Source organism: Ruditapes philippinarum, unplaced genomic scaffold (assembly GCF_026571515.1).
Source record: "Ruditapes philippinarum isolate M1 unplaced genomic scaffold, ASM2657151v2 ctg11813_1_1_1_1, whole genome shotgun sequence".
Classification (NCBI taxonomy): Eukaryota; Metazoa; Mollusca; class Bivalvia; order Venerida; family Veneridae; genus Ruditapes; species Ruditapes philippinarum.
The window spans coordinates 21,001-45,511 of NW_026852714.1; the positions used below are offsets into that span (position 1 = coordinate 21,001).

General features: G+C 32.3%; 2 protein-coding genes and 1 long non-coding RNA gene across 3 annotated transcripts; 1 reads left to right on the forward strand and 2 right to left on the reverse strand.

The window, feature by feature from the left end:
- Positions 1-4,255: 4,255 nt before the first annotated feature.
- Positions 4,256-6,169, reverse strand: LOC132722162 (uncharacterized). The gene is made up of 4 exons (XR_009624587.1): positions 6,063-6,169; positions 5,640-5,707; positions 5,072-5,127; positions 4,256-4,388 (listed from the first exon to the last, which is right to left on the reverse strand). It is a non-coding gene; the product is annotated as an uncharacterized LOC132722162 (long non-coding RNA).
- Positions 6,170-12,093: 5,924 nt separating this feature from the next.
- On the forward strand, positions 12,094-15,181 carry LOC132722151 (carboxypeptidase inhibitor SmCI-like). Its single transcript, XM_060706597.1, has 4 exons — positions 12,094-12,118; positions 13,680-13,937; positions 14,454-14,639; positions 14,970-15,181. Exons 1-4 carry the CDS (start codon positions 12,094-12,096, stop codon positions 15,179-15,181), a joined length of 681 nt encoding a protein of 226 aa, XP_060562580.1.
- Positions 15,182-21,552: 6,371 nt separating this feature from the next.
- Positions 21,553-23,279, reverse strand: LOC132722169 (carboxypeptidase inhibitor SmCI-like; the record flags this gene model as incomplete). Its single annotated transcript, XM_060706614.1, has 3 exons — positions 21,553-21,764; positions 22,099-22,266; positions 23,022-23,279. Coding segments are annotated over 3 exons (638 nt in total), but the record flags the coding sequence as incomplete, so codon positions are not given.
- Positions 23,280-24,511: the final 1,232 nt, after the last annotated feature.

The window sequence follows — 24,511 nt, forward strand, 5'->3', positions numbered from 1 at the left end:
ATTTCATTCAACTTTAATGACCCAAAATAAATATGTTTCACTCAAACTTAGTTCAAATATAAAGTATTGTTTCTGACTCAAACTAAATTAAGATTTTTCAAGAAGTGGTCTTGAGTTAAACTAAGCTAATAGATGTATGCATAATATTTTGTTCATTAATCAATTTACCTTTAGATATTCAAGCAATTTCCACGACTCAAATTAATTTTAAATTTTCCCAAACATTTAAAGGTATATTAATTCTCAAGCTTTGAAAGGACATCAGTAGAATTACATGTATCTTTAAGTTTTAGGACATTGAGATATTTTAGAAATTGCTCAGAATGAAATCGATTTGATATGTTAAAAGAAATATTTTACAAATTAAGATAGATCTTAAATGTTGCATGTTATTCTTTAAAATGTACCAGATAAACATTAACAAGTTTATAATTGGTAAATAGCCTATTTACATGTGACTCAACTTATGATTAGACATTAGAAACTACTAGTAATACTTCAAAAATTGTGAACTCATAATGATTGTTCTTTAAGTAAAGATACATTATAGTATTTAAGTAAAGCTATTTCATTTTTATTTTTCATGTTCTAAAGTAAACTTAAAAATCTTAAGTTTTGTTCTTGATCCTAACATGATAAAGTTATAACATTTTAGAACTACAGGAGAACGAATAGTTATATTATTTATTTTATTCACATTCTATATGTACGAAGTGAAAACATTCAAAGCATTTGCCAAGTTTCAAACTAAGTAATTTTAATCATTTAAACCTACACTAAAATAAGTTAATGTACTTTAAGAGCTGTATATTTGTAAGAACTGACGGTAGTGTGTTCTCTAATTTGTTTTTGATGTTAAAGTAACTAAACGTATTTATATATCGCATTAGAATTTGTTACTGCAGCGTTAATGACTAAAGGGCGACTAATTTTGTCTCTAACAAATAACAATCTCCACGCAGTGATCTCCCCTTAATTCTTCGTTAGTGCACTCTTTAAGGGCAATTATTTATATATCACATTTTTTTTTTATTTACTTTTTTTTTTAAGGATTTCATTACTGGTTAGGGACTATCAAAACCGGACAACCACCAAACCCGGACGGCCCCGACAATGCTTAATTTAGTATTTTCTTTGTTCAGTAATTGTCAGTCACTTTTTTATCAATAATAAGTGCATGTTTCTTTTAGAATTAAGTAAATAAATTTATTTCAACCTCCGTAAATGGCAATATTTTAATGTCTATTTCAAGAATGTTGACGTTGAAATTTGGGAGTCAAAAAAGCAATGCCTGACCTCAGATACCAGCTATAATCGTTTGCAGAGTGAATAATAGAATATCCAAAACTTCAGCATTTGTTGCTGACATATTGTATATCATGTAAAAAATCAAAAATCAAAACACCCAAGCTTTTATCTGAATTAAATCACATCATGTACATTTCTGTCCGGACACATGGTACTGTAGTGTATACAATTTAGGTAATTTTGATACCCTCCTTGTCGAGCCTCAGATATAAGTGTCAATACAATCAGAAATGAACAAACTAGTTTGTAAGTTAGGAGAAGAACTTAGCTGAACTGTGTCAATTTTTTTGGTCTCTAGGTTAAAAAATATGAAATCTATACGGAAAAATGTTCCAAAAGTGTCCGGTTGATGGTCTCCATCCAGTACAATCATCATCGTTACCATCATAACTAATACACCGCGAATGGTTTAACATTATAGCGAAATACAGACATAGCTAAATGAATAGCCGTGGTCGAGAGTAGATCCATGGATCGTCATAATAAAATTGTCAATTTACGACAGCAGTCAGCATAAAGCTAGACAAAGTACAATCTTATGTTCATTTCACAAAACAATGAATATAAATAATTTAAAATTAAACTGTTCTCGACAAAAATCTTTTGAAGATCTAAATCTGAATTGACTGAGAAAACTTCTCTGTCCATATAATATCCTGCTTGATTCAGTGTTCCATGTTCCCACCAAAATTCTGGAAATAAAGTGATCCCTCGGAAGCATTAATCACAACAAAATAACATAAGAATTGCAGACTCGGTTTGATTGAGTCTGTACATGAGTGATAATGAATAAGTGCAACATCACTCACGCCCCCTAGCACCGGCAAAGACATCAAGAACAAATCCGCTTCAATCGTGGAAAATATCAACCAAATTGCTGCTTATAGGGCAGACAGAAAATCACATCTTATCGATTCATTTCTAGAAGATATTACTATCGATTGCTGTTTTGATCAGCGATTTTTTTCCATTTTATTTTCAACAATTCATTTCTTCCATTGTTACAACATTCGACGCCAGCGTTAAAAGGATATGACGTAGATACAGTACCTACGTCATAATCAGGGCAGGGTATAAGTTGTTCCCCAAATAACTGAGACTATTCTATAGAAATAGTCATCATTATTTGTAATCATGATGTAAGTCACACTATGGCACTAATATTGTTGATGTAGAAAAGCAATTTTTCAGCTTAGCTAGGTAAGGACAATCAAATTGCCCCAATTTGCATAATGCCCAATAGAACTTAACACAGGGGTAGAACCACACAAAAAATAAACATTTGCTATTATATCTGAAATATAATTCCACAAAGCAGTGCTACAATTCTTTTATTGTTTTTTTTTATCAACATTGGTCTTATTGTTCAGAGAATGTTAATTAAAGAAACTGCTTTCTGACTACAGATTTCTGTCTTACAACAAATCATTCTGATGATACATTATTCGTGATTATTATAAAGAAACAGACTTTAGTTACCTTCGCAATACAGGTTTTACAGTCATGTAGTTGGCAGGAGTCATACCTATTGTGTTACACAACTGAAAAATAAAAAAATAAAAACTATAAAATGGTGTAACCAATCATATTTTCTTTCACTAATAAAAAGATTTTCTTCCAAAAATAAAGATGTATACCTAATATAACACATTTCACTCTTGTTAACCATGTCATGTAAATACGGAATGTACGTTATCTATGAATATAAAACTCTAATTTCTAAGACTGAATATAACACTCTAATTTCAAAGACGCAATTCTCAAGTATTGATACTATACAAAATAAGTTGTTTGTTTTAAGAGGAGCAAAATATTTTTTAATCAAAATGAAGATAAATCAAAAGCAATTGTTTGAACTTAAATAAAAGTAAACACAGAGTCACATCAACAGGTTTTTAACACTATACAAACAATATTTGGCGTACTCACTGCAATGAAAAAATAACTTACTGATTACATCTTTTGTATTGTTTTGCTATAACAAAAGGCTATGAGAACAAAATGTCATGTGAGACATTGTCAGAAGTCCAATTATAATCCTTCAAAAAGAATATGACTAAATACAATCATGTCAAGTAACAATTGTAATATTTCTCAGAAAAATGATATTGTGAAGTTACAAATCTGTAAAAGAAGTAAAAATATAAATTGCACTTTATGATCTAAATGAAACTAAAAAATGTCTTTTTTTGCTTATGAACATGTCAAAAAATTTGTGCCAACTCTCTCCTTTTTTGTTGCTTCAAGTAAAATATTATCATTAACCTTTTTTACACCACTTTCTTTATCTTACAGTCATATATTATCAGTATGCCCCACCAGTGTCAAAATCATTTTAATTCTCAAATGTGGCCCAAGTCAATCAAGAATAACTATTGCTGAATAAGAAATCTTAAACTTCTTATAAAACTGAAGCTACTTTACATGCAATCTTTGTTAATAAAAACATTTAATTATTTAAGACATCCGTATTTTTGGGGTTTCGTTTTACTTCACAAAAAAAATTGTTCCATTACATACCCTAGTAATTACACATAAAACATTTAATTGGCAAAAATCCAAAATCTAGACAGTGTTCAGGAAAAAATGAGAGTAAGAAATCATAAACAACTAAAAAAATGGAATTTTAATAACATTTAGACATCTCCTTTGTCTCAGTTAAATCTTCGTCATCTTTTAATCCTAAAATAAATCATACCTCATACAATTATATTTCTTCAATAACGTTTCAATCATTAACTGCTCTGAACAATTACAATGTTTAAGATTTTCTGACCCTGGCATAATATTTGTTTTTCATCACAATTTATGTACCATACACTTAAGTTGAAAAATAGCTTCTAATAAAAATATGATGTAATACTTTTATTGTTTCACAACAGTCTTCAAGGAAAATTCTTGGGACAGATTTGAACTATTTAAGTTTTGATGGATGTTCATATATAATGTTTTTAAAATAGAAATATACCATTAATAGTAAAATTTGAAAGGCTAATAATGATCAGAAAAGAATCAGAAAGATACAATATATAATAGAAATGCCCTTAACGCTTTCGTCGATGAGTATATCTAGTTTTTCTCTGCAAAAGAAACAATAAATGTTACCACCAAGAACAACAAAATTCACTCAAAAGGAAGTCTTGTAATCTAACTCTAATTTATATTTTCTTTAATACATTTGTATACTAAAAAATTTTTAATTTTTATTTGGACAAAAATATATGCATAGAACTTTCCTACTTTCTTTGATCAAACTGTATTTAGTATTTATTACCTTACATTTATGCGAGTTCAGATAAATACTCGAAACAATTAAAAATTGCATAAAATGGGATGATAGGTGGCTATATTTGGATTCCATTAATTTCATACATACATAAGCATGCTGCACAATAGATACAGGTGGAAGTATCAATACCGAAAGTATAGATCACATAACAAAGACATTGCAGGGTAGAAAGTAGATTTATCACATATAACAATTCTCTGTAATTTACTCAATAAATATAAAGCTAAAGCAAGACTAGGATAAAACCAAGACATTCAATGCCTTGGTATATGAGACTTATGAGGGAGAAAATGCCTGATAGCAATTTATTCACTAAGAAAGGTCAGTTCATGCAGTACACTGGGGATTCCTAACAAGGCTATAGAATAATAAATTACTAAGGTTTCACAATATTGAATAAATAAATCTCCCGACATATGTATATGATACAACACCAAGCAAGCAGACAACATTATCTGGTTACACATTACTTACTCGTCTGCGACATTTTTTGAAGCCATTAAAAGTCGTTTTCCTTGGGAAATACTGCCCTGTATAAACAGAAAAATAAAATATCAAATTTCACTCTTTCAAGACAATAAAGCATTCAAACTTTTACTTCTATAAAAATGTTCATCACATAAACTTCAGTTTTGGCTATTTCAACAATTATAAATTTATTCAAAGTAACTATCACCATGCAAGTTCAATGTTATTGCATTCACTGATTCAGTACCAGATATACAACCAAAATCACAACATAATATTCATCATATACTTTAAAAATACAAAATATATGGAAGGTCATATCCTTGATTAATATATCAACTGTAATCCTTTTCGATAAAATCAAAGAAAAAGTTAACAACAGGCAGAGTAAAGTTCTCCTCATGAAATAACGACCATACATGCTTCTTGTTACCAATAATATAATGTTTAAACAGTTTAACAAGCACCTGTTAATTGTTACTTGCAACAGTGATGTGAAATGGATGATATAAAATTTGAAATTTGAAATTACAGCTACAAAATCAGGGAAACTAATGACAGTTTGAATACTCACAAGCTTTTTTAATTTCGATTCTTTCTTTTTCTCTCTTTTCAATCTTTCTTCTTCAAACTTTTCAATTTCTGCGAATGATATAAGAAAAAAACTGTATTAAAAATCTCTTTCTGAATATTTTTAATAGTCGCGTATTGTTTGAAAAATGACTTGTTTCAAACGCTCCGAAAAAATATAGTCAACCTTATATTAGTAACCTAGCCAGTGTTTTCAAAACTGTCAAGAGTCTCTATCAAGGAACCAAAAAAACCTACATGTATACAAATGAGGTTTAGTTGTGAAGCTAATTTATAAAGTGATCATGCACCGAGTTCATGGGAGAATTTTAAAAGCATGAAATAAAATATGTACATTAGCCTGTTTAAAAAAAATACGCTGGAAAAGTATTACAACAACAAAGACTTACGATGACTGTAAACTTACCCTCTAATTTCGTGATACCATTCTTACGGCAGTGGAACAAGTCTTTGATTCGGGTTTTGAGCTCTCTTTCTTCTACAAAGTAAAATTAATGGGATGTTTGACAACAGATTTTTCATTTCATTAATCTTCACAAATTTATTATGATTTAGTTATGAATCCAATTTGTCTCTGTGATGATGGCTATGATAATACAACAGCTGTAGTGAGTACTCTGCTGTAATCCTACAACTAAACATTTAGCATTGACAAAAGTGCTTCGTCTTTGAAATTGTTCACATAGCAGTTTTCTACCAATTGTATAGTAATAGTGTCTTCAAGACAATATACAATGCATTTATATAAATTGTGCTATATTTTCCATAAGTAAAGAAAACAGCTATCCCTGTAGTACAAGTAAATGCACTCTCAAGTTTAATTTGCCTTCTGGACACTATGTCTCTTTTGGTAATTAAGCTTGCTTTGTTGTTGTTTTTATGGTTGTTTTTTATGGGTTTTGCTTCACACCGACACAGTATAGGTCATATAGTGACTTTCCAGTTTTACAAGTGGAAGAAGACCTCAGGTTCCCCTTTGTGATTTTTTTCAGGCACTAGCAGATACCTGAGTAAAACCACTGACATTCCATAAGCTAGCTGGATAACTTTTCCGCATAAAAAAATACAAAAATGCTGGCCCAGCTCAACCGACAGTGGTGAGAGGCAAGTGGTTTGAAGTCAATGACCTTAACCACTTGGCCATGGACACCCCAAATTAATCTTGAAAGTCAATGTAAGACAGTACCAAGATAGATGGAGACATAATGGCTCAGACTACACCAGACGTGATAATTTTAAAAATGCATTTGTTTCATTATATTAACTATGTAATCATTCATTAACTCTGTCGTTTCTTAGCCAGTTATGTCAATACAAATATTTATTTATAAACCTATCACTAGTAATTGTAGTGATTGACTATAAATTAGATTATCCTCAAGTTTTATATTCAGTGTCGTTTTCCTGAAGTACAATAAACTGAAAATGCAAAATCTCAAGCCATTGTGGATTATTAACTTGAATTGTTTTATTATTAAGAGTTACTGTTCATAGCTACTTTTTCATTGGATGTATGAATTCTACGCTATTTTTATTACTCACTTAAACATGATAAATTATGGATTTAGTATTATAGAACCTATTCAAAAACAAGCATGACTGAATTTAATTAATTACAAGACTAAAACATTTCATTGTAAACCATATGAACAATAGACCTAATATTACAAATGAGTTGCTAGTAATGCCAATTTTGATAATAATTTTACAATATAAATTTACAACAACAAAGAAATTTACTTAGTATACACAGACATGTCTTATATAAGGTATCTTCACTTTGTCACACAATATTTGTTCAATTTTCCTTCACATTTGGCTGTCAGACCTTTTTTCTTTTATTTAATAGAATTTGAAAAATATGTATATAGGTCTTAAAATGGTAAGAAGTTTTCACTGAAACCACAGTGAAAGAAAACATTTATTTTCTGAACACTTTCAAGCATCATTATATCTAGGTGCTACAACTTTAATTTTTAATAAAAATAATACATTGCATTACAACAACTAAGTGTATAAACATGTAATGATGTTGCTATCAAGTTTTTTTTCCATGTCTCTGACTGCTAAACTGCTAAAATTTAAATATTTTTATTTATTTACAATTTTTTAATATTTAAATGATGCAACTGACGCAAGTCATCTTGCAAAATAAGTAATATTTTTCAACTAACTCAAAATTAAAATTACGCAAGTTTGTTTTTCAAGATAAAAAGTAAATAAGGTTTATCCATCAATTAATGGTACAAGTTTACAAGATTTCTAATGTCAATATCATTTGTTAAATACAAATCCAAGACACGAGAACCAACAAGGGAAGATAACAGAGAAAACAATAACAGAGTATCGTCATGGAGAGTTATGTAGCATAGCCACAAAATAGCCTTTAATAATTCGAGCGCTTGGTGCGAAAGGGTTGTTACACATATTAAATAAAGATCAAGTTACTGCCCTTTCACACCAAGCTGTTGTTATGTCTGTTAACCCTTTACCTCATATATATACGCAAACAACGCACTTTCTACCCCCCACTCTTTTAGGCCTCAAAGAGTGAAAAGATGTCCTATTTTGGCCCCAAACACATTTTCGTTTGAGAAATGTTGCTAAAAAAGTGAGACCTTTTTCGGCGCCGCCCCCATCCAAAAGATATCTCTGGGGGTTCCAGAAGGAAGATGTTCCCCGTTCTGTGTGGGGGGTTTGAAGGGGGCAAAATCCCCTCATCGCCAAGAAAATTTTGGACTTGTGAGAGGCTAAAATGATCCCAAGTCGATCATAAGGTTACGTGTAACCAACGCTGAAAAGCCTTTGACTTTATCTCAATCCCTTGAGAAGTTGTAGCACTTTGAAATAAATTTTGATGGAAAATTTCAAGGCAAAATAGTGATTTTTGGCAATTTTGAGATGTCCCCTCGTTGTCATGGTAACAAGAAATTTAAGACTGAGCATGCCGTTACAAAGGCAATGGTCCAGTTAACATTTGTGCCAAGTTTGATTAGTATTGAAGCATTTTTCATAGTTTCATAGCCGTTTGAACTTGTAACAGGAGGCTTTTCAATGAAAACGGCCATTTTTCACAATATGCTCACGAGGGAAAGGGTTAACTAAAAAAATAAAAATGTAACAAAACAACAATATTTCACCAAAATTAGGTGAAAGACCACATGTTAACATGGAAAATCTAGATTTTGGGTAATTCCAAAGTTTTTCATCATTTTTTGTTAACCCTTTACCTCATATGTACGCGAAACAACGCACTTTCGACCCCCGCCCCCCCCCCCCTTTAGCCCTCAAATAGTGAAAAAATGTCCTATTTCGGCCCCAACACATGTTTTCGTTTGAGAAATGTTGCTAAAAAAGTGAGTACTTTTTCGGCGCCGCCCACCCCATCCAATAGATACAACAGGGGGTGCCAGAAGGGGGATGTGCCCCCTTCTGTTTGGGGGTTTGAAGGGGGGCGGCAGTCCCCCTCATCGCCAAGAAAATTTTGGACTTGTGAGAGGCTAAAAATGACCCCAGGTCGTTTATAAGGTAACGTGTAACCAACGCTGAAAAGCCTTTGACTCTATTTCAATCCCTTGAGAAGTTGCAGCACTTTGAAATAAATTTTGATGGAAAATATCAAGGCAAAATAGTGATTTTTGGCAATTTTGAGACCTCCCCTCGTTGCAATGGTAACAGGAAATTTAAGACTGAGCATGTCGTTACAAAGGCAATGGTCCAGTCAATATTTGTGCCGAGTTTGATTAGTATTGAAGCATTTTTCATAGTTTCATAAAAGTTTGAACATGTAACAGGAGGCTTTTCAATAAAAACGTCCATTTTTCACAATATGCTCATGAGGAAAAGGGTTAACATACATAAAGAGTATGTTGACTTTGTGTGCTAGTTCCTCAAAATAATAGGTGATGAAGTTTGATAATTTGTAATTCTTTTTTAATTGGGATAATTACTGCTACACCTGTTTCTTTTTTAAACAATTCTTTACCTGCAGGGGTTAGTATCTCGAAGCTATCGTTATATTTGCGTTTACGAACGTGCTAACGATTGACGGAGGGTTGGTTAACGAGAGACTAGCGCGGGTATCTCGAAAGCAGTAGTTAAGCAATCGTTCGTTGCTTACTCGTTAGTTATTAACGATTGCGTTGTGTTATCATTTGAATACATGTACCGCGAAAATTGTGTACAGCTCTTGTTTATATTCACCGAATCATTATTTTGCGTAGACGAAGGTGAATATAAGGTTACGATCATGCTAAACCGGAACACAATCACACGACACGTGCAGGATCCGCCGGTCTGTCGTCTAGCAATATAGACTTGTTTTGCGATGAAAATCCCGATTGCCTTGATAATATCAATTGTGATAGTGGTAAACCTACGGAAACGGTTCCTTTAAAAAAAGAGAACAGTCATTGGAACTGCCCCTGTTGAAAGTTCCAATGAAACAGGCGTGATTTAAATTGAGGGGCGGGGCGGGAACTTAACATAGAAACTGCAATACTAGAAACAGAGAAAAAACGACTGTATGTAAAACCGCAGAGACTGAAGATTTAGCAGCAGCGGCTGCCAGTGTAGTCAGATGTTTTAAACACTTTACATAGTTAAAGCCAATATTCTGGCGGAGCTTCTTTTCAATACCAGTCAACAAATCTGGGGGCAGATAACCATCCCTCATTCTTCAGGCTATATAGCAACATGTTGTTTTAGGGTGTAAGTTCAAATTTGGAAATGTTGCTTTCATTGTTGCTCTCCGTTTGAGTGAAATGTGGACTATATTTTCACGAAACATAATAAAATTTTACCCTTTAGACAAACATATGTACAACAACTCTTTCTAAAATCCCACTTGCTACACAGCTGCAAAGACGTCATGCGCATAACAATGACGCCATGAGCAAAACAATGACTTCATAAGCATAAATATATATTAAATATGTAAAGTCGATTTTCATTGGATAATCATGACGTTTATATTATTATTTATAAAGATTTTTGACAGGTAATATTGCCCTATATAAACGACTGTTTGGAAATATAACCCGAGCCGCAAGGCGATGGTTGTATTGCCTACAACCATTTAACATGTCAGGAATATTTATAACGAATTTATAAAACAGCGAACTTCCCTTCTTTGAGAAAAAAAGTGAGATTTCTTAGAAAATTGCCTGAAACAGTGTATATAAAACTATAAAAATGTCACGATTCTCCAATGAAAAGTGACGTGACAAACGTGCAGTATTATAAAATCTTTTATAATACTGCACGTTTGGTACTGCAAGTTTGGTACGTCAATTTTAATTGGCGTTTATATAGTTTATATACACAGCTGCTGTCAATTTATCAAGAAATCTCTCTTTTTATTGCAGTATTGTAAATTTGTTATAAAGATTTTTAACAGGATATATGGCCGATATAATTTTGTTTGCAATATAACTCTCACTTGGCGGCTCGGGTTATCGTTTATATACGGCCATAAGACCTGTCAAAAATCTGTATTACTAAATATATACATGGCTGCTGTTAATTAATATGGATAAATTTTCATTTTGTTTTAAACAAAGGATGTTTGCTGTATTATACATTAAAATATAACGAGTTAAATTATAACAACTGGTGTTCGCGAGTGAAATATTTGTTACTATGAAATGATAAACAAACAACATTTCTATATATTACATCCCTTTTTGTGGTACCGATTTTTGCAGCTGACGTGATGCACTTTTCTTCATGATGTAATAAATCCGTCACAGTTTACTTTTCGAAATATAATTCTGTAACAAGTTTGAATTTTGTTTAATTTTCAGCATGATGTATGCATACATTTATTTATATTTTCTTGTGCAAAATTACACATTACGGAGATTATTCCTTTCGCTGTTTAAGTTATGTAATGTTTTTTTTTTCATCCGCATTCAAATATAAGTCTTACATTAAACTGTAAAGAACCTTAACTAGGCTTTACAGTTTACATATGTTTGATATGTGAGAAAAATTTTGTTTGTTTGGATTGTTACGGGTTGTCAACACATAACTGGCCATATCGTGCCGAATGCTATAATAGGCTTTAAATGTAAAACTTTGTAAATGACAATAAAAATGAGCCAATTAGATCCAAGAATACAAGTTTATCATTTTCAAATAATCAATGATATTTTTTATGGAATTGTATTAAAGAGTTCTTTGAGTGAATTTACACAATAAAATCTATTACGGGCCTGTGAAAATTCATGAGAAAAAGAAATACAATACTATATTTATGTCGGTTCATCATTTTTTATCAATAAAATGATATAATTCTCATTTTTTATGTACTTTAAAATCGCACCTTTCTTACTTTTGTGTCAAAATGATTGTAACGAGAGCCTTACGACACCCTCTAGGCATCCGTTAATAATTGGACAAGTTAACGATTATTCGTTAATTACGAGAGCGTCGAGATGGCGGTGAAAACCTTAACGAGAGGTATACGATAGTCGTTATGCTAACGATAGCTTCGAGATACTAACCCCAGTAGTTGTTAGTTTTTTATGTTTACATTGATAACGTGTTTTCAGAAAATGGTTAATATTGTTTCAATCCGGCATGCTTTACTTTGTATGTTCAGTATTAATAATTTTCAATTTCTCAACATAAAAATTTGTCATAGAAGATATTGATAATGTAGCGTGTACCGAACTGTTGATAATTTAATCTATAGCTACAAAATAAAATCACAATGTTCTCAAATAATCTTGACATTCTTAAATGGAAATACATGTAATTTTTCTCGGGATACTTATCCTTATGATTGGAAAATAACTAAAAAAAACATCATTCATTGCAAAATAACAATCCTTAATTACTTCTTAAATCATTCAAAACTGTATATTCCAAAATAAACAATTTATTTTCTCAAAAACTCTCAAACAAATACCTGTCGAAAGCTAAATCTATCCTTCATTCCCCTACTTTTACATTTCAACAATCTCTTATCCAAAAACAACTGTACTTCAAATAATCATAAAAATAGTTTCTCATTGTTCATTTGTCTTATAAATATAGCATCCTGAGTACCAGATATCTGAGATTTCTGAGTACTAGTAACTATAAGCTTTAACTTCAACCAAAATATTTCTAATCAACCGTTTGCCCGAGAGGTCTTACTGAAACAATAGAACATTTCAGTACCAGATATCTGAGATTCTGTGTACATGAAAAAGCTACTATTATTACGATCCGACTCTTACAAGGACATAACCAAACATATTTCAAATATCTATTTCCCTAAAATACTTTAACTAAACAAATACTCAGAGATTTGACAGATATAGTAAAACGTCCTTAGTGCCAGATATCTGCGATTTCTGTACACTAGTATGTATTTACTACGTCGTTCCCTTCTATACACATACATATTCAAACCAACTTAAAATACCCATTTCTCAAACTTTCTTCTATGGAACGTTTGTCCATGAGGTTACACAGAAGCAGCAATATATTTTTAGCACCGGATATCTAAGATGCATCGGTACCAGTAAATATAATACTGCTCTGATCTGCCTCACGGACGAAACCAAACTGACTCTTTTGCGCTGCGCTCGCTCTATTTATACTAGTGATTGAACCATCTCCGCAGTGAATAAAAACAATGATTTTGATTGGCTAAAATAATAAAACGCTTCTTGACACTGATTTTTATTGAAACTTATAAGCGTCTGTTACTTAAAGTTATTTCTCTTATGAACTACTGTGAACAATAGATAAACAATTTCAAATACAAACACTTTGAATGATACCCTAAAATTATCAGATTTGAAGGTTAAAATGATTAAAATACCTAGTCTTTATACAACGATAAATTTACAAATACATTATTATATTTTCCCAATACAAATGCGAACTTATAGTAAGGGGAGGCAATAAAAATACCCATAAAATACGTTTCCGTCACAATAAAGTGAAGGAAAGGTAGCAGAATAAATAATAAATTTTAAATATTTTAGTTTTAAAAATGTTTTGAGTTTTGTTTTGTGGTCTTCTGTAGGAATCTGCAAGTTACAAGCTGACGTTGGACCATGTGGCCAGTATATCAAGAAATGGCATTATAACAGTTTTAGTCAAGACTGTGAAGAGTTCACGTATGGAGGTTGTCTTGGTAACGGTAACATCTGTGAGAGCAAGGACCAATGTATGATGTACTTTGACTCATCTAGATGGTATAATCGTGAACGTGTCACCACTGAGAGACCAGATGAAACAATTAAAGAATCAAGCGGAGAAATAGCTGTTGCAACTGATGTTGGTAGGTATTTTCACGTAAAAAATACTTGACTCGACTTTCAGCGGTTCAAATCTTGTTAAAACTTGTATCATACCATTGAGTTGCCATAGAGAAACCATCTTGCTAGAAGATCTTTTGTTGTACCCATATTTCTGCTTTGGGGTCTACTCTACAAGTAAAGGCTGAAGAATTTCATGGCGTTGTAACCGTAAACAAAACACAACAACAAAAAGTAGTTATTGTTATTGGCAATTTATCATTACAGTATAAAAAAACTGTCATAAATTATAGAGCATAGCTTAATATTTGAAATATTTGTTTATTTTTATGCCCCTAACACTTGGGTTTGGGGAAGTGGAACATATAGATTTGCATTAATTTTGTCGGTCACACTGTCTAACATAGACTTACAAAACAGTGGAATATGAGGCATTTCAGTTCTATTGACTCATTCCTAATTGTCAAGGCATTGTTATGTTAATTTTGGAATTTTAATATGATAAATGAAATACACGATATACATGTAGCATATTTAAGAAAGTGTTTGTTTGATTAGATGTGTGTCATATGGAGAGTCATACTGGACGGTGCCGTGCATATATCAGAGCAGGTACTATGACTACCTGAACGGAGAATGTAAACAGTTTATTTACGGAGGTTGTGATACTAATGGTAACAAGTTTGATACCCAAGAGGCTTGTGAAGCCAGATGCAGCCCTAGACGTATGTATTTGATTTAACTTAGTACATTGTTTCCATAATCTTATGGTCGATTGTCAAAAAAGATTTAACATAGTATATTTCTGGTATTTAAATAAATATTGTACATAAACAGAAAAAAATGTTTTGGAACAAAATGTTCTGCTGCTATTTTAATATAAGGAGAGTTTTTACCATTTAGCTATGCTTTTGAGCATGCGTCTTCCCCTCTTAAGAAGATATACTTACATATCTCTTTCATACAAGCATTTTGATTTTTTTTTTTCAAAATTCAAACAATAATTTTTGCAGCAAATATATAGCTTTATACACTTTTATATGTGACATTTTCAGAGATATGTCTGCAACAAAAGCAGGTTTGTAACTGTATGGCATCCATGAGAAGGTTCTACTTTGACTACAGCGCCCAAGAGAGTAGGGAGTTTGTGAACGGAGGTTGCGATGGTAACGCTAACAGTTTCGAGACCAAAGAAGCCTGTGAGAGACGTTGTGATTCTCTAGTAACAGATAGAAATATTCCAGGAAGAAAACTTTATTATAATTAGAACGGAATTTGTTGATACTTGTTTGATGGTAAATGTTACAAAATAACTTTGTCTATTACATTTACTCTTAATGTCACAAAAAACTAGAATGTTATTATTATATAATAACACTACATGGATGTTTTACACTGAAATTTCAATAACATTGTTAATTATGGTTGAATGTCATAAATATCACAAATTAACATTGTTAGTCAAAAATATAACATACATGTAATTAACTAATATTGAATGTCATTAATGTCACAAAATTACATTGTTGGTCACACAAACCATTGTAGGTTATGGTGAAATGTCATTTAGTGTCAAAAGACATGTTATTGCAAAATGAAAAAAAAACAGCTAAAACTCAGTAAATGTCATAAATTGCACATGCACTTGGTATGTATGTCACAAATCAGGATTTCAATGTTGCAGTCCAGCTCATCAAATGTGACACACAAAAAAAATATTTCAAATTTGAAACCTGTAGTCCTGGATGTATGGACTCAAACAATGCACTGAAGTGATTTTTTTGCCATTGCAAATATTATAATTGTGACATTCTGTTTCATACAAAACTTTGACAATTACTTGGGGCTTTTATATTTTTATTTTTCACTCAACTTTGTAACTAAATATTTAGAGATTGAACAATGTGGTGGGTTATACACCATCTTTGAGAGATTTAAGTTTAGATTTAATTTAAGATAACATTAAACAACCAACAATTTGATTTATATGAATTTATAGTTTTCATTGTTTAAAAATTTACTACTGTTAACTGAACAAATATGCAACGTTTAGTACACATGTCCATTGGTAGATGGTCATAGATTGGTGTTGGTGATTATTATAATTATAATAATGAAAAAAATGTCCTAACGACTGTAACTACCAGTAATGTTAAAAAGTATGCACTATAATGAATATCAGTATAAAAATATGTTGATTTTAAGAGCTTTCTGTGCAACTTTTTTGTGAAAGATTTTTTTTAGAGGCTTATGTTTTAAACTAATTTATGTAAGCACCACTAACTGTTTACTATGAGGATTCTCAAAAGAAGTATTGTCAAAATTTGATATTCTTATATTTTGTCTGATGAATGTTGTTAGTATTAACCTTAAAAAAGCCATTTTTGATTGAAATTTGAATTAACATTAAAAGCTACAGATGAAGGTGAAATTACTACTGTTACACCAGAAAATGTAGAAGAAACAACAGGTATATTCTCCAGTGAAAAAAATAACACAAATTCTGTTCATTCATTTTCCATATGTGGCTTTATTATTTTTCTCTTTACACATATAACAAAGGTTCAATTTAAAAAAAGCTTATCAAGTTGCAAATGAAGTATTTAATGTAGTTTTGGGGCTGAGCCTTTTACATTATTAACCAATGTGTGTGATTTTTAGACGTGTTTTGTGTTGGAACGTTTCGTGATGTCTTGAAATTATCTTTTTGTTTGTTGAGCTGTAAACATCCTAATATTTTATTCTTGTAGTAATCACTAATATTAAGCATCAGAGCAAAATTAAATTCGCTCTGATATATATAAAGGGAGCATGAATTGATATGCATGAGTGAATATCCAAGTTGATAATTATCAATTATTCATGTCCTTAGATGTCATGTCAACCTCAAGAATATGCATTTTACAATATTACAAAATATCTTATAAGTGCAGCCATTCTGAATTTCTAAGTTCTAGTTTTATTCCCAAGACTTCACAATAAAATTAACCTCTATTGAGCAACATATATCAGCAACAACCAAAATCCTCGTCTTCAAAAGGATGTTTACAAGGGGTGCCCAAGGTTTTTGACATCTCACTACTAGACTCTCAAACTTGTAGGTTTGAGCTGCGCACACATTGTTAGATTCTACATGTGAGATCCAGCTAGTTTATGGAAGGTCAGTGGTTCTACTCAAGTGCCGGTTTGTGCCTGTAATAATGAACAGAGGGGCAACTGAGATCTTCCTCCACCAGTCAAGCTTGAAAGTCGCTATATGACCTGTACTGTGTTGGTGCAATGTAAAAAGGGGTGTTTATAGTGGTGGTACATCTATATTTTAAGTTTGGCTGAAATTTGCAATCATTTGCAAAACATGGATACTTGTAACCAATTAGAACTGCCTACTTTAGTAATTCCTTTACATTTATATATGAAAAATCCTGACTGTTCAGAAAATGAGCCATGTCATGACAAAACCAACATAATGGGTTTGCGACCAGCATGGATCCAGACCAGCCTGCGCATCCGCGCAGTCTGATCAGGATCCATGCTGTTCGCTATCAGTTTCTTTACTTGTTATAGGGTCTGTAAGTGAACAGCATGGATCCTGATCAGACTGCGCGGATGAGCAGGCTGGTCTGGATCCATGCTGGTCGCAAAGCCATTATGTTGGTTTTGTCATGACACGGCTCAAATATATGTGTGCAATTATTAGAGCAATCCTTGTTTTATATGTATTTCTGCACTTTAATTTTAAAAAATTCTGCACTGAAACAAGAATCATTTTTTTATTGTAATGGAGAAATGCCATAAAATATGAATATGATTATTTTTTCAACCAAGCAGATTTTACAAAGATATTGTGACAAAAAAAACTTTTTTCACAACAATTGAATATTTAGATTGCCAACATACACTATAGAACATGTAGATAGTAATCTTGTCAAGTGGAGCATATGTTTGTAACATTTTTGTTACCAAATTAGATCTTACATTTTCAGCATTTACTAATTAACGACAAGTATTTATACCTGTAGGTATTTGCAGTCAATGGATATTTTTTAGTTTTACATACAAAATGTATAATATCAAAGTTTAATCATCAAAGATTAAACTCTTTTATTTTACATGAATGACACATGTCTTAATCTATCGATCAGTTGTACTGCGTATCAATACGCATGCTCAGTCTGAGAGCTATATTTAGAACACTATATATAGGGGAGCTGCGCGAGCCCGCTGCTTCCTTTTCGTTCTGGAACTCTATGAGAAAGGTAGCTGCTGATCATATTTAAAATTTTTGTTAAAATCTTAATCTAGGTTATTAATTTTGGATGTAAATTGTAAAATTTTTAATTATAATTTTAAACCTTCATATCTTTATATTTAAATCTTTATAAATCTCGCTTTTGATTGAATTTTAAATAAACGAAAAATAGAAAATAACCACGTGGCCCTATTTATCCGAAAGGGACAATGCAGTTACAATTATTTCAAAATTATAAATAGTTAAAAAAATAAAAACGTTAACCGTTGAATTGCTCTTTATATGTATATATTTTTGTAAATCTTGCTTTTGATTGAATTTTAAAATAAACGAAAAAAGAAAAAATAACCACGTGGGTCTATGTATCCGAAATGGCAGTACTGTTATAACTATCTATCCTAATTTATCCTATTAACCAAATGCAGTTAAAACTATTCCAAATTATCAAATAGTAGGTCTAAAAACATATATAAACATGGCAAGCTTTTAAGGTTGTTTATAATAAGACATTTTGTTGTTTTTCTTGATCAAAAATGCCCAAACGACGTGCAATCGAAACTGAGAGACTGGCCAGTGCTGTAAATGAGAAAAGACGATAGCACAGAGGAACAACTGGCTCGAATCCGAATAAACGTCAAGAAGTTGTTCAACCAACTCATGACTTTCCCCCAACTTCAGGTGAAGTAAACTTTCAATCTAACATTATTTTTGTCTACCCAAGTTTCTCACTCTATTAAAGAGACAATACGGTGTAATAGTTATATAGAACTACAACATCTTCTTCCTAAAAATCTTAACCAGATTCTGCAGAAAAAAACAAAAAATACATTTTGAAAATGGAGAGCTGATCCTATAATCTTTTTTCGTATATTCCATACTTTAATTATCGGTGTACATATTCTAAAGCATCTATCTGCTACAATATATGGTAAACATACGACAGGCAGCAACCAGGCATATTGGTTGAGCCGCCTACGACTCGAGCTTTAGGACTGACACAAATGATGATGTTAGCCCAATTCAATCGGTTGGTCTTTCGATTACCCCCCCCCCCCCATTCTCGAAAAGTATTTCTTGTAATAATAAGGGCTCTTGCGTCTATACAAGTTCTTTTGCACATAAGTGTATAAAATAGTAAGCAGATACGACACTCAATATGCTTAATGGATATTTAATAGAAGGCCTAATCGTTTTCAGTCCAGCAACTCCCCCACTGTTTCCTGTAACAAGGGTTCTTCTCCTCGACCAAGAATAATTTAAGGGGCCTAGGTTCAACGTCAATTAATATAGTTGACAGGTTACAATAAAAACGATGCTTGTTTTTGGTTTTTTATTTGAAATCATTGGTTTAAATTAAATTATACTGATCCAAGAGCACCAATCCAGCAGTTTTAAAATATCAATTATATGAGGACAAACATTTGGCTGGATTGTCGGAACCATTACAAATAACCACTTATTTCCAATTTTCAAATTAATGCTTGCTTGGCTCGTTCCAAAAGTCACGGGTGCCCAATTTGTTATTTTCACCAAGTAACAGCTTAAAATGAATTTATCGAACCAGTCTATTAGCATGTCAAATATGCACAATTCGACGGAGCATGTATTATCATTGGTTCAACGTATAGGAAAAATATGTCTGTTGCAAAACTGAAAAAAATCTGCTTTTAACTTGTGTCCTTTTAAATAATATGGCCAGGTGACTTAAATCTGACTTACCTGGTACATTGTAATACCTGGTTTAAAAAAAAATAAATAAAATAAAAAAATGTTACCTCAGGGTTCCGCCTACCCCTGTTTCATTTTTGAAAAATTTGTTTCTTTCTTTAGATGTTGCCTTGTTTAAAAAATGATTTTTTTATTGGCAAACGTTAGTTTTTGAATCCTGTTTAGATATTTAACGTATTCAAACACGTTTGTTTAGACCTTGGGGTATCTCGATCTGCGCAGATCTATTAAAAACTATCGATTACTCGGGGGTTGAAATAAATGCGGAGAATCAAACCATTCATGTACCCGCATAAAAGCCATACTGCTACTTTAAATGTCAGTGGTGTGCCTTTAAGTGGCCAGCTCAATGGGAGGAGCTTATTTTTAAGGACATCACATATCTTGAACTCGTGCTATTTTTCTAGCACTCCAGTTATGGGACAATGAAATGAAAAACAAAAAGGTTATGTTTCCGTCTTCTAATAAAATATTCGTAAATCTATTATAACACTGCCATATTCTCAAACTTTTGAGGTATAATTGGCGTATTACCAGATAGCGAAATATAGATTTTCTTGTCCTTGTGTAACAGTACGCTTATAAGACTATAAATAGCTACACATCTGATATAACGTATGTCAATAAGCTTGCCGATATGGTTTGAAAACATACACGCACGCACGCACGCACACACACACAAAAGAAAAAATATTAAGGTTAAACGTATGCTTGAAGGTCTAAAACGAAACAAGAGGGTCTCTAATGACACTGTCAGCCTGTAACATAACATAAAAAAGTTAATTTCAGCTTTACAAAGTTTTCTGTCCGCTTTCTGTAGGAATACATGTTATTTGAAGCTGCATTTTCACTCGCGTATATTTGTACTTCTTAGAGTAGTAAGTGAACCACTTGACGGAACAAGAGGTCATCAAATCATTTCCTGTCAACACATGACATTATCATGGGTTCGAAACATGAAACATTTTACAGAAATATTGTACAGAAAGATCTTAAAATCAACATATTTTTATACTGATATTCATTATAGCGCATACTTTTTAACACCACTGGTAGTTACAGTAGTTAGGACATTTTTTCATTATTATAATTATGATAATCACCAACACCAATCTATGACCATTTACCAATGGACATGTGTACTTAACGTTTCATATTTGTTCAGTTAACAGTAGTAAATTTTTAAACAATGAAAAACTATAAATTCATATTAATCAAATTGTTGGTTGTTTAATGTTATCTTAAATTAAATCTAAACTTAAATATCTCAAAGATGGTGTTTAACCCACCACATTGTTCAATCTCTAAACATTTAGTATTAAAGTTGAGTGAAAAATTACAATATAAAAGCCCCAAATAATTGTGAAAGTTTTGTATGAAACAGAATGTCAAAATTATAATATTTGCAATGGCAAAAAAAATTCACTTTATTGCATTGTTTGAGTCCATACATCCAGGGCTACAGGTTTCAAATTTTAAATATTTTTATTTTTTGTGTCACATTTGATGAGCTGGACTGCAACATTGCAAACCTGATTTGTGACATACATACCAAGTACATGTGCAATTTATGACATTTACTGAGTTTTAGCTGTTGTTTTTTTTGCAATAACATGTCTTTTGTAACATTTACCATCAAACAAGTATCAACAAATTCCGTTCTAATTATAATAAAGTTTTCTTCCTGGAATATTTCTATCTGTTACTAGAGAACCACAACGTCTCTCACAGGCCTCTTTGTTCTCGAAACTGTTAGCGTTACCATCGCAACCTCCGTTCACAAACTCCCTACACTCTTTGGCGCTGTAGTCAAAGTAGAACCTCCTCATGGATGCCATACAGTTACCAATCTGCTTTGGTTGCAGACATATCTCTGAAATTATCACATATTTAAGTGTATAAAGCTATATATTTGCTGCAAAAATTATTGTTTGAATTTTAAAAAAAAAACCACTTTCAAAATGCTTGTATGAAAGAGATATGTAAGTATATTTTCTTAAGAAGGAAAGACGCATGCTCAAAAGCATAGCTAAATGGTAAAAACTCTCCTTATATTAAAATAGCAGCAGAACGTTTTATTCCAAAACATTTTATTCTGTTTTTGTGCAATATTGATTAAAATACCAGAAAAATACTATGTTCTATCTTTTTCAAGAATCGACCATAAGATTATGGAAACACTGTACTAATTTAAATCCAATACAAACCTCTAGGGCTGCATCTGGCTTCACAAGCCTCTTGGGTATCGAACTTGTTACCATTAGTTTCACAACCTCCGTAAATAAACTGTTTACATTCTCCGTTCAGGTAGTCATAGTACCAAGCTCTGATATATGCACGGCACCGTCCAGTATGACTCTCCATATGACACACATCTGATCAAACAAACACTTTCTTAAATATGCTACATGTATATCGTGTATTTCATTTATCATATTATATTTCCAAAATAAACATAACAATGCCTTGACAATTAGGAATGAGTCAATAGAACTGAAATGCCTCATATCCCACTGTTTTGTTAGTCTATGTTAGACGGTGTAACCGACAAAATTAATGCAAATCTATATGTTCCACTTCCCCAAACCCAAGTATTAGGGGCATAAAAATGAACAAATATTTAAAATATTAAGCTATGCTCTATAATTTATGACTGTTTTTTATACTGTAATGATAAATTGCCAATAACAATAACTACTTTTTGTTGTTGTGTTTTGTTTACGGTTACAACGCCATGAAATTCTTCAGCCTTTACTTGTAGAGTAGACCCCAAAGCAGAAATATGGGTAGAACAAAAGATCTTCTAGCAAGATGGTTTCAGTGTTGTTATACTTTTCTGGTCCTTCGGGATCATTGATGCCAGCGCTATTAAGTGTTGAGAATTGAGTACCGCTAAAGTCGGTGCTAGTGGGCGTGAGGGATGTTGCACTTATTCAGTAGCCCTCATGTACAGACTCAATCAAACCGAGTCTGCAATTCTCTTGTAATTTTGTTGTGATTAATGCTTCCGAGGGATCACTTTGTTTCCAGATTTTTTTTCTCTATGGCAACTCAATGGTATGATACAAGTTTTAACAAGATTTGAACCGCTGAAAGTCGAGTCAAGTATTTTTTACGTGAAAATACCTACCAACACCAGTTGCAACAGCTATTTCTCCGCTTGATTCTTTAATTGTTTCATCTGGTCTCTCAGTGGTGACACGTTCACGATTATACCATCTAGATGAGTCTAAGTACATCATACATTGGTCCTTGCTCTCAAAGATGTTACCGTTACCAAGACAACCTCCATACGTGAACTCTTCACAGTCTTGACTAAAACTGTTATAATGCCATTTCTTGATATACTGGCCACATGGTCCAACGTCAGCTTGTAACTTGCAGATTCCTACAGAAGACCACAAAACAGAACTCGAAACATTTTTAAAACTAAAATATTTAAAATTTATTAATTATTCTGCTACCTTTCCTTCACTTTATCAATATCTTCTATGACAAAATTTTATGTTGAGAAATTGAAAATTATTAATACTGAACATACAAAGTAAAGCATGCCGGATTGAAGCAATATTAACCATTTTCTGAAAACACGTTATCAATGTAAACATAAAAAACTAACAACTACTGGTAAAGAATTGTTTAAATAAGAAACAGGTGTAGAGTAATTATCCAATTAAGAAAAGAATTAAAATTATCAAACTTTCATTATCATGTTGAGGAAATAGACAAAAAGTCAACTACTCTTATGTATGTTAACACCTTTCCATCATTAGCATATTGATGAGAATGGACGTTTTTATTGAAAAGCTCTATTGTTCAAATGGTTCCAAACTGCTATGAAATATGATAAATGCTGTCAATACTAAGTAAACTCGGCACAAATATTGATGGACCATTGCCTTTGTAAGACATGCTCAGGTCTTAAAATTTTGTTCATTGCAAAGAGGGAGGTCTCAAAATTGCCAAATCTACTATTTATTGCTTGCATATTTTTCCCATCAAATTTATTATCAAAGTGTGCAAACTTCTCAAGGGATTGAGATAGAGTCAAAGGCTTTTTCGGTTGGTTACACGTTACCATATGATCGACCTGGGGTCATTTTTAGCCTCTCACAAGTCCAAAATTTTCTTGGCGATGAGGGGGACTGCTGCTTCAAACCCCCCACACAGAAGGGAGCACATCCCCCTTCTGGAACCCCCTGAGATATCTTTTGGATGGGGGCGGCGCCGAAAAAGTGCTCACTTTTTTAAGCAACATTTCTTAAACGAAAATGTGTTGGGGGCCAAAATAGGGCATCTTTTCACTCTTTGAGGCCTAAAAGAGTGGGGGGTCGAAAGTGCGTTGTTTGCGTATATATGAGGTAAAGGGTTAAAAGACATAACAACAGCTTGGTGTGAAAGGGCAGTAACTTGATGTTTATTCAATATGAGTAACAACCCTTTCGCACCAAGCGCTCGAATTATTAAAGGCTATTTTGTGGCTATGCTACATAACTTTCCATGACAATACTCTGTTATGGTTTTCTCTGTTATCTTCCCTTGTTGGTTCTCGTGTCTTGGATTTGTATTTAACAAATGATCTTGACATTAGAAATCTTGTAAACTTGTACCATTTTATTG

What these genes read in the sequence shown, in the direction of transcription:
- LOC132722151 (XM_060706597.1), top strand. Translation starts at nt 12,094, where the DNA reads ATGGCGGTGAAAACCTTAACGAGAG. An exon ending in AGCTGTTGCAACTGATGTTG is followed by an intron (nt 13,938 to 14,453) that starts GTAGGTATTTTC and finishes AGCATATTTAAG; the next exon opens with AAAGTGTTTGTTTGATTAGA. An exon ending in AGCCAGATGCAGCCCTAGAC is followed by an intron (nt 14,640 to 14,969) that starts GTATGTATTTGA and finishes TGACATTTTCAG; the next exon opens with AGATATGTCTGCAACAAAAG.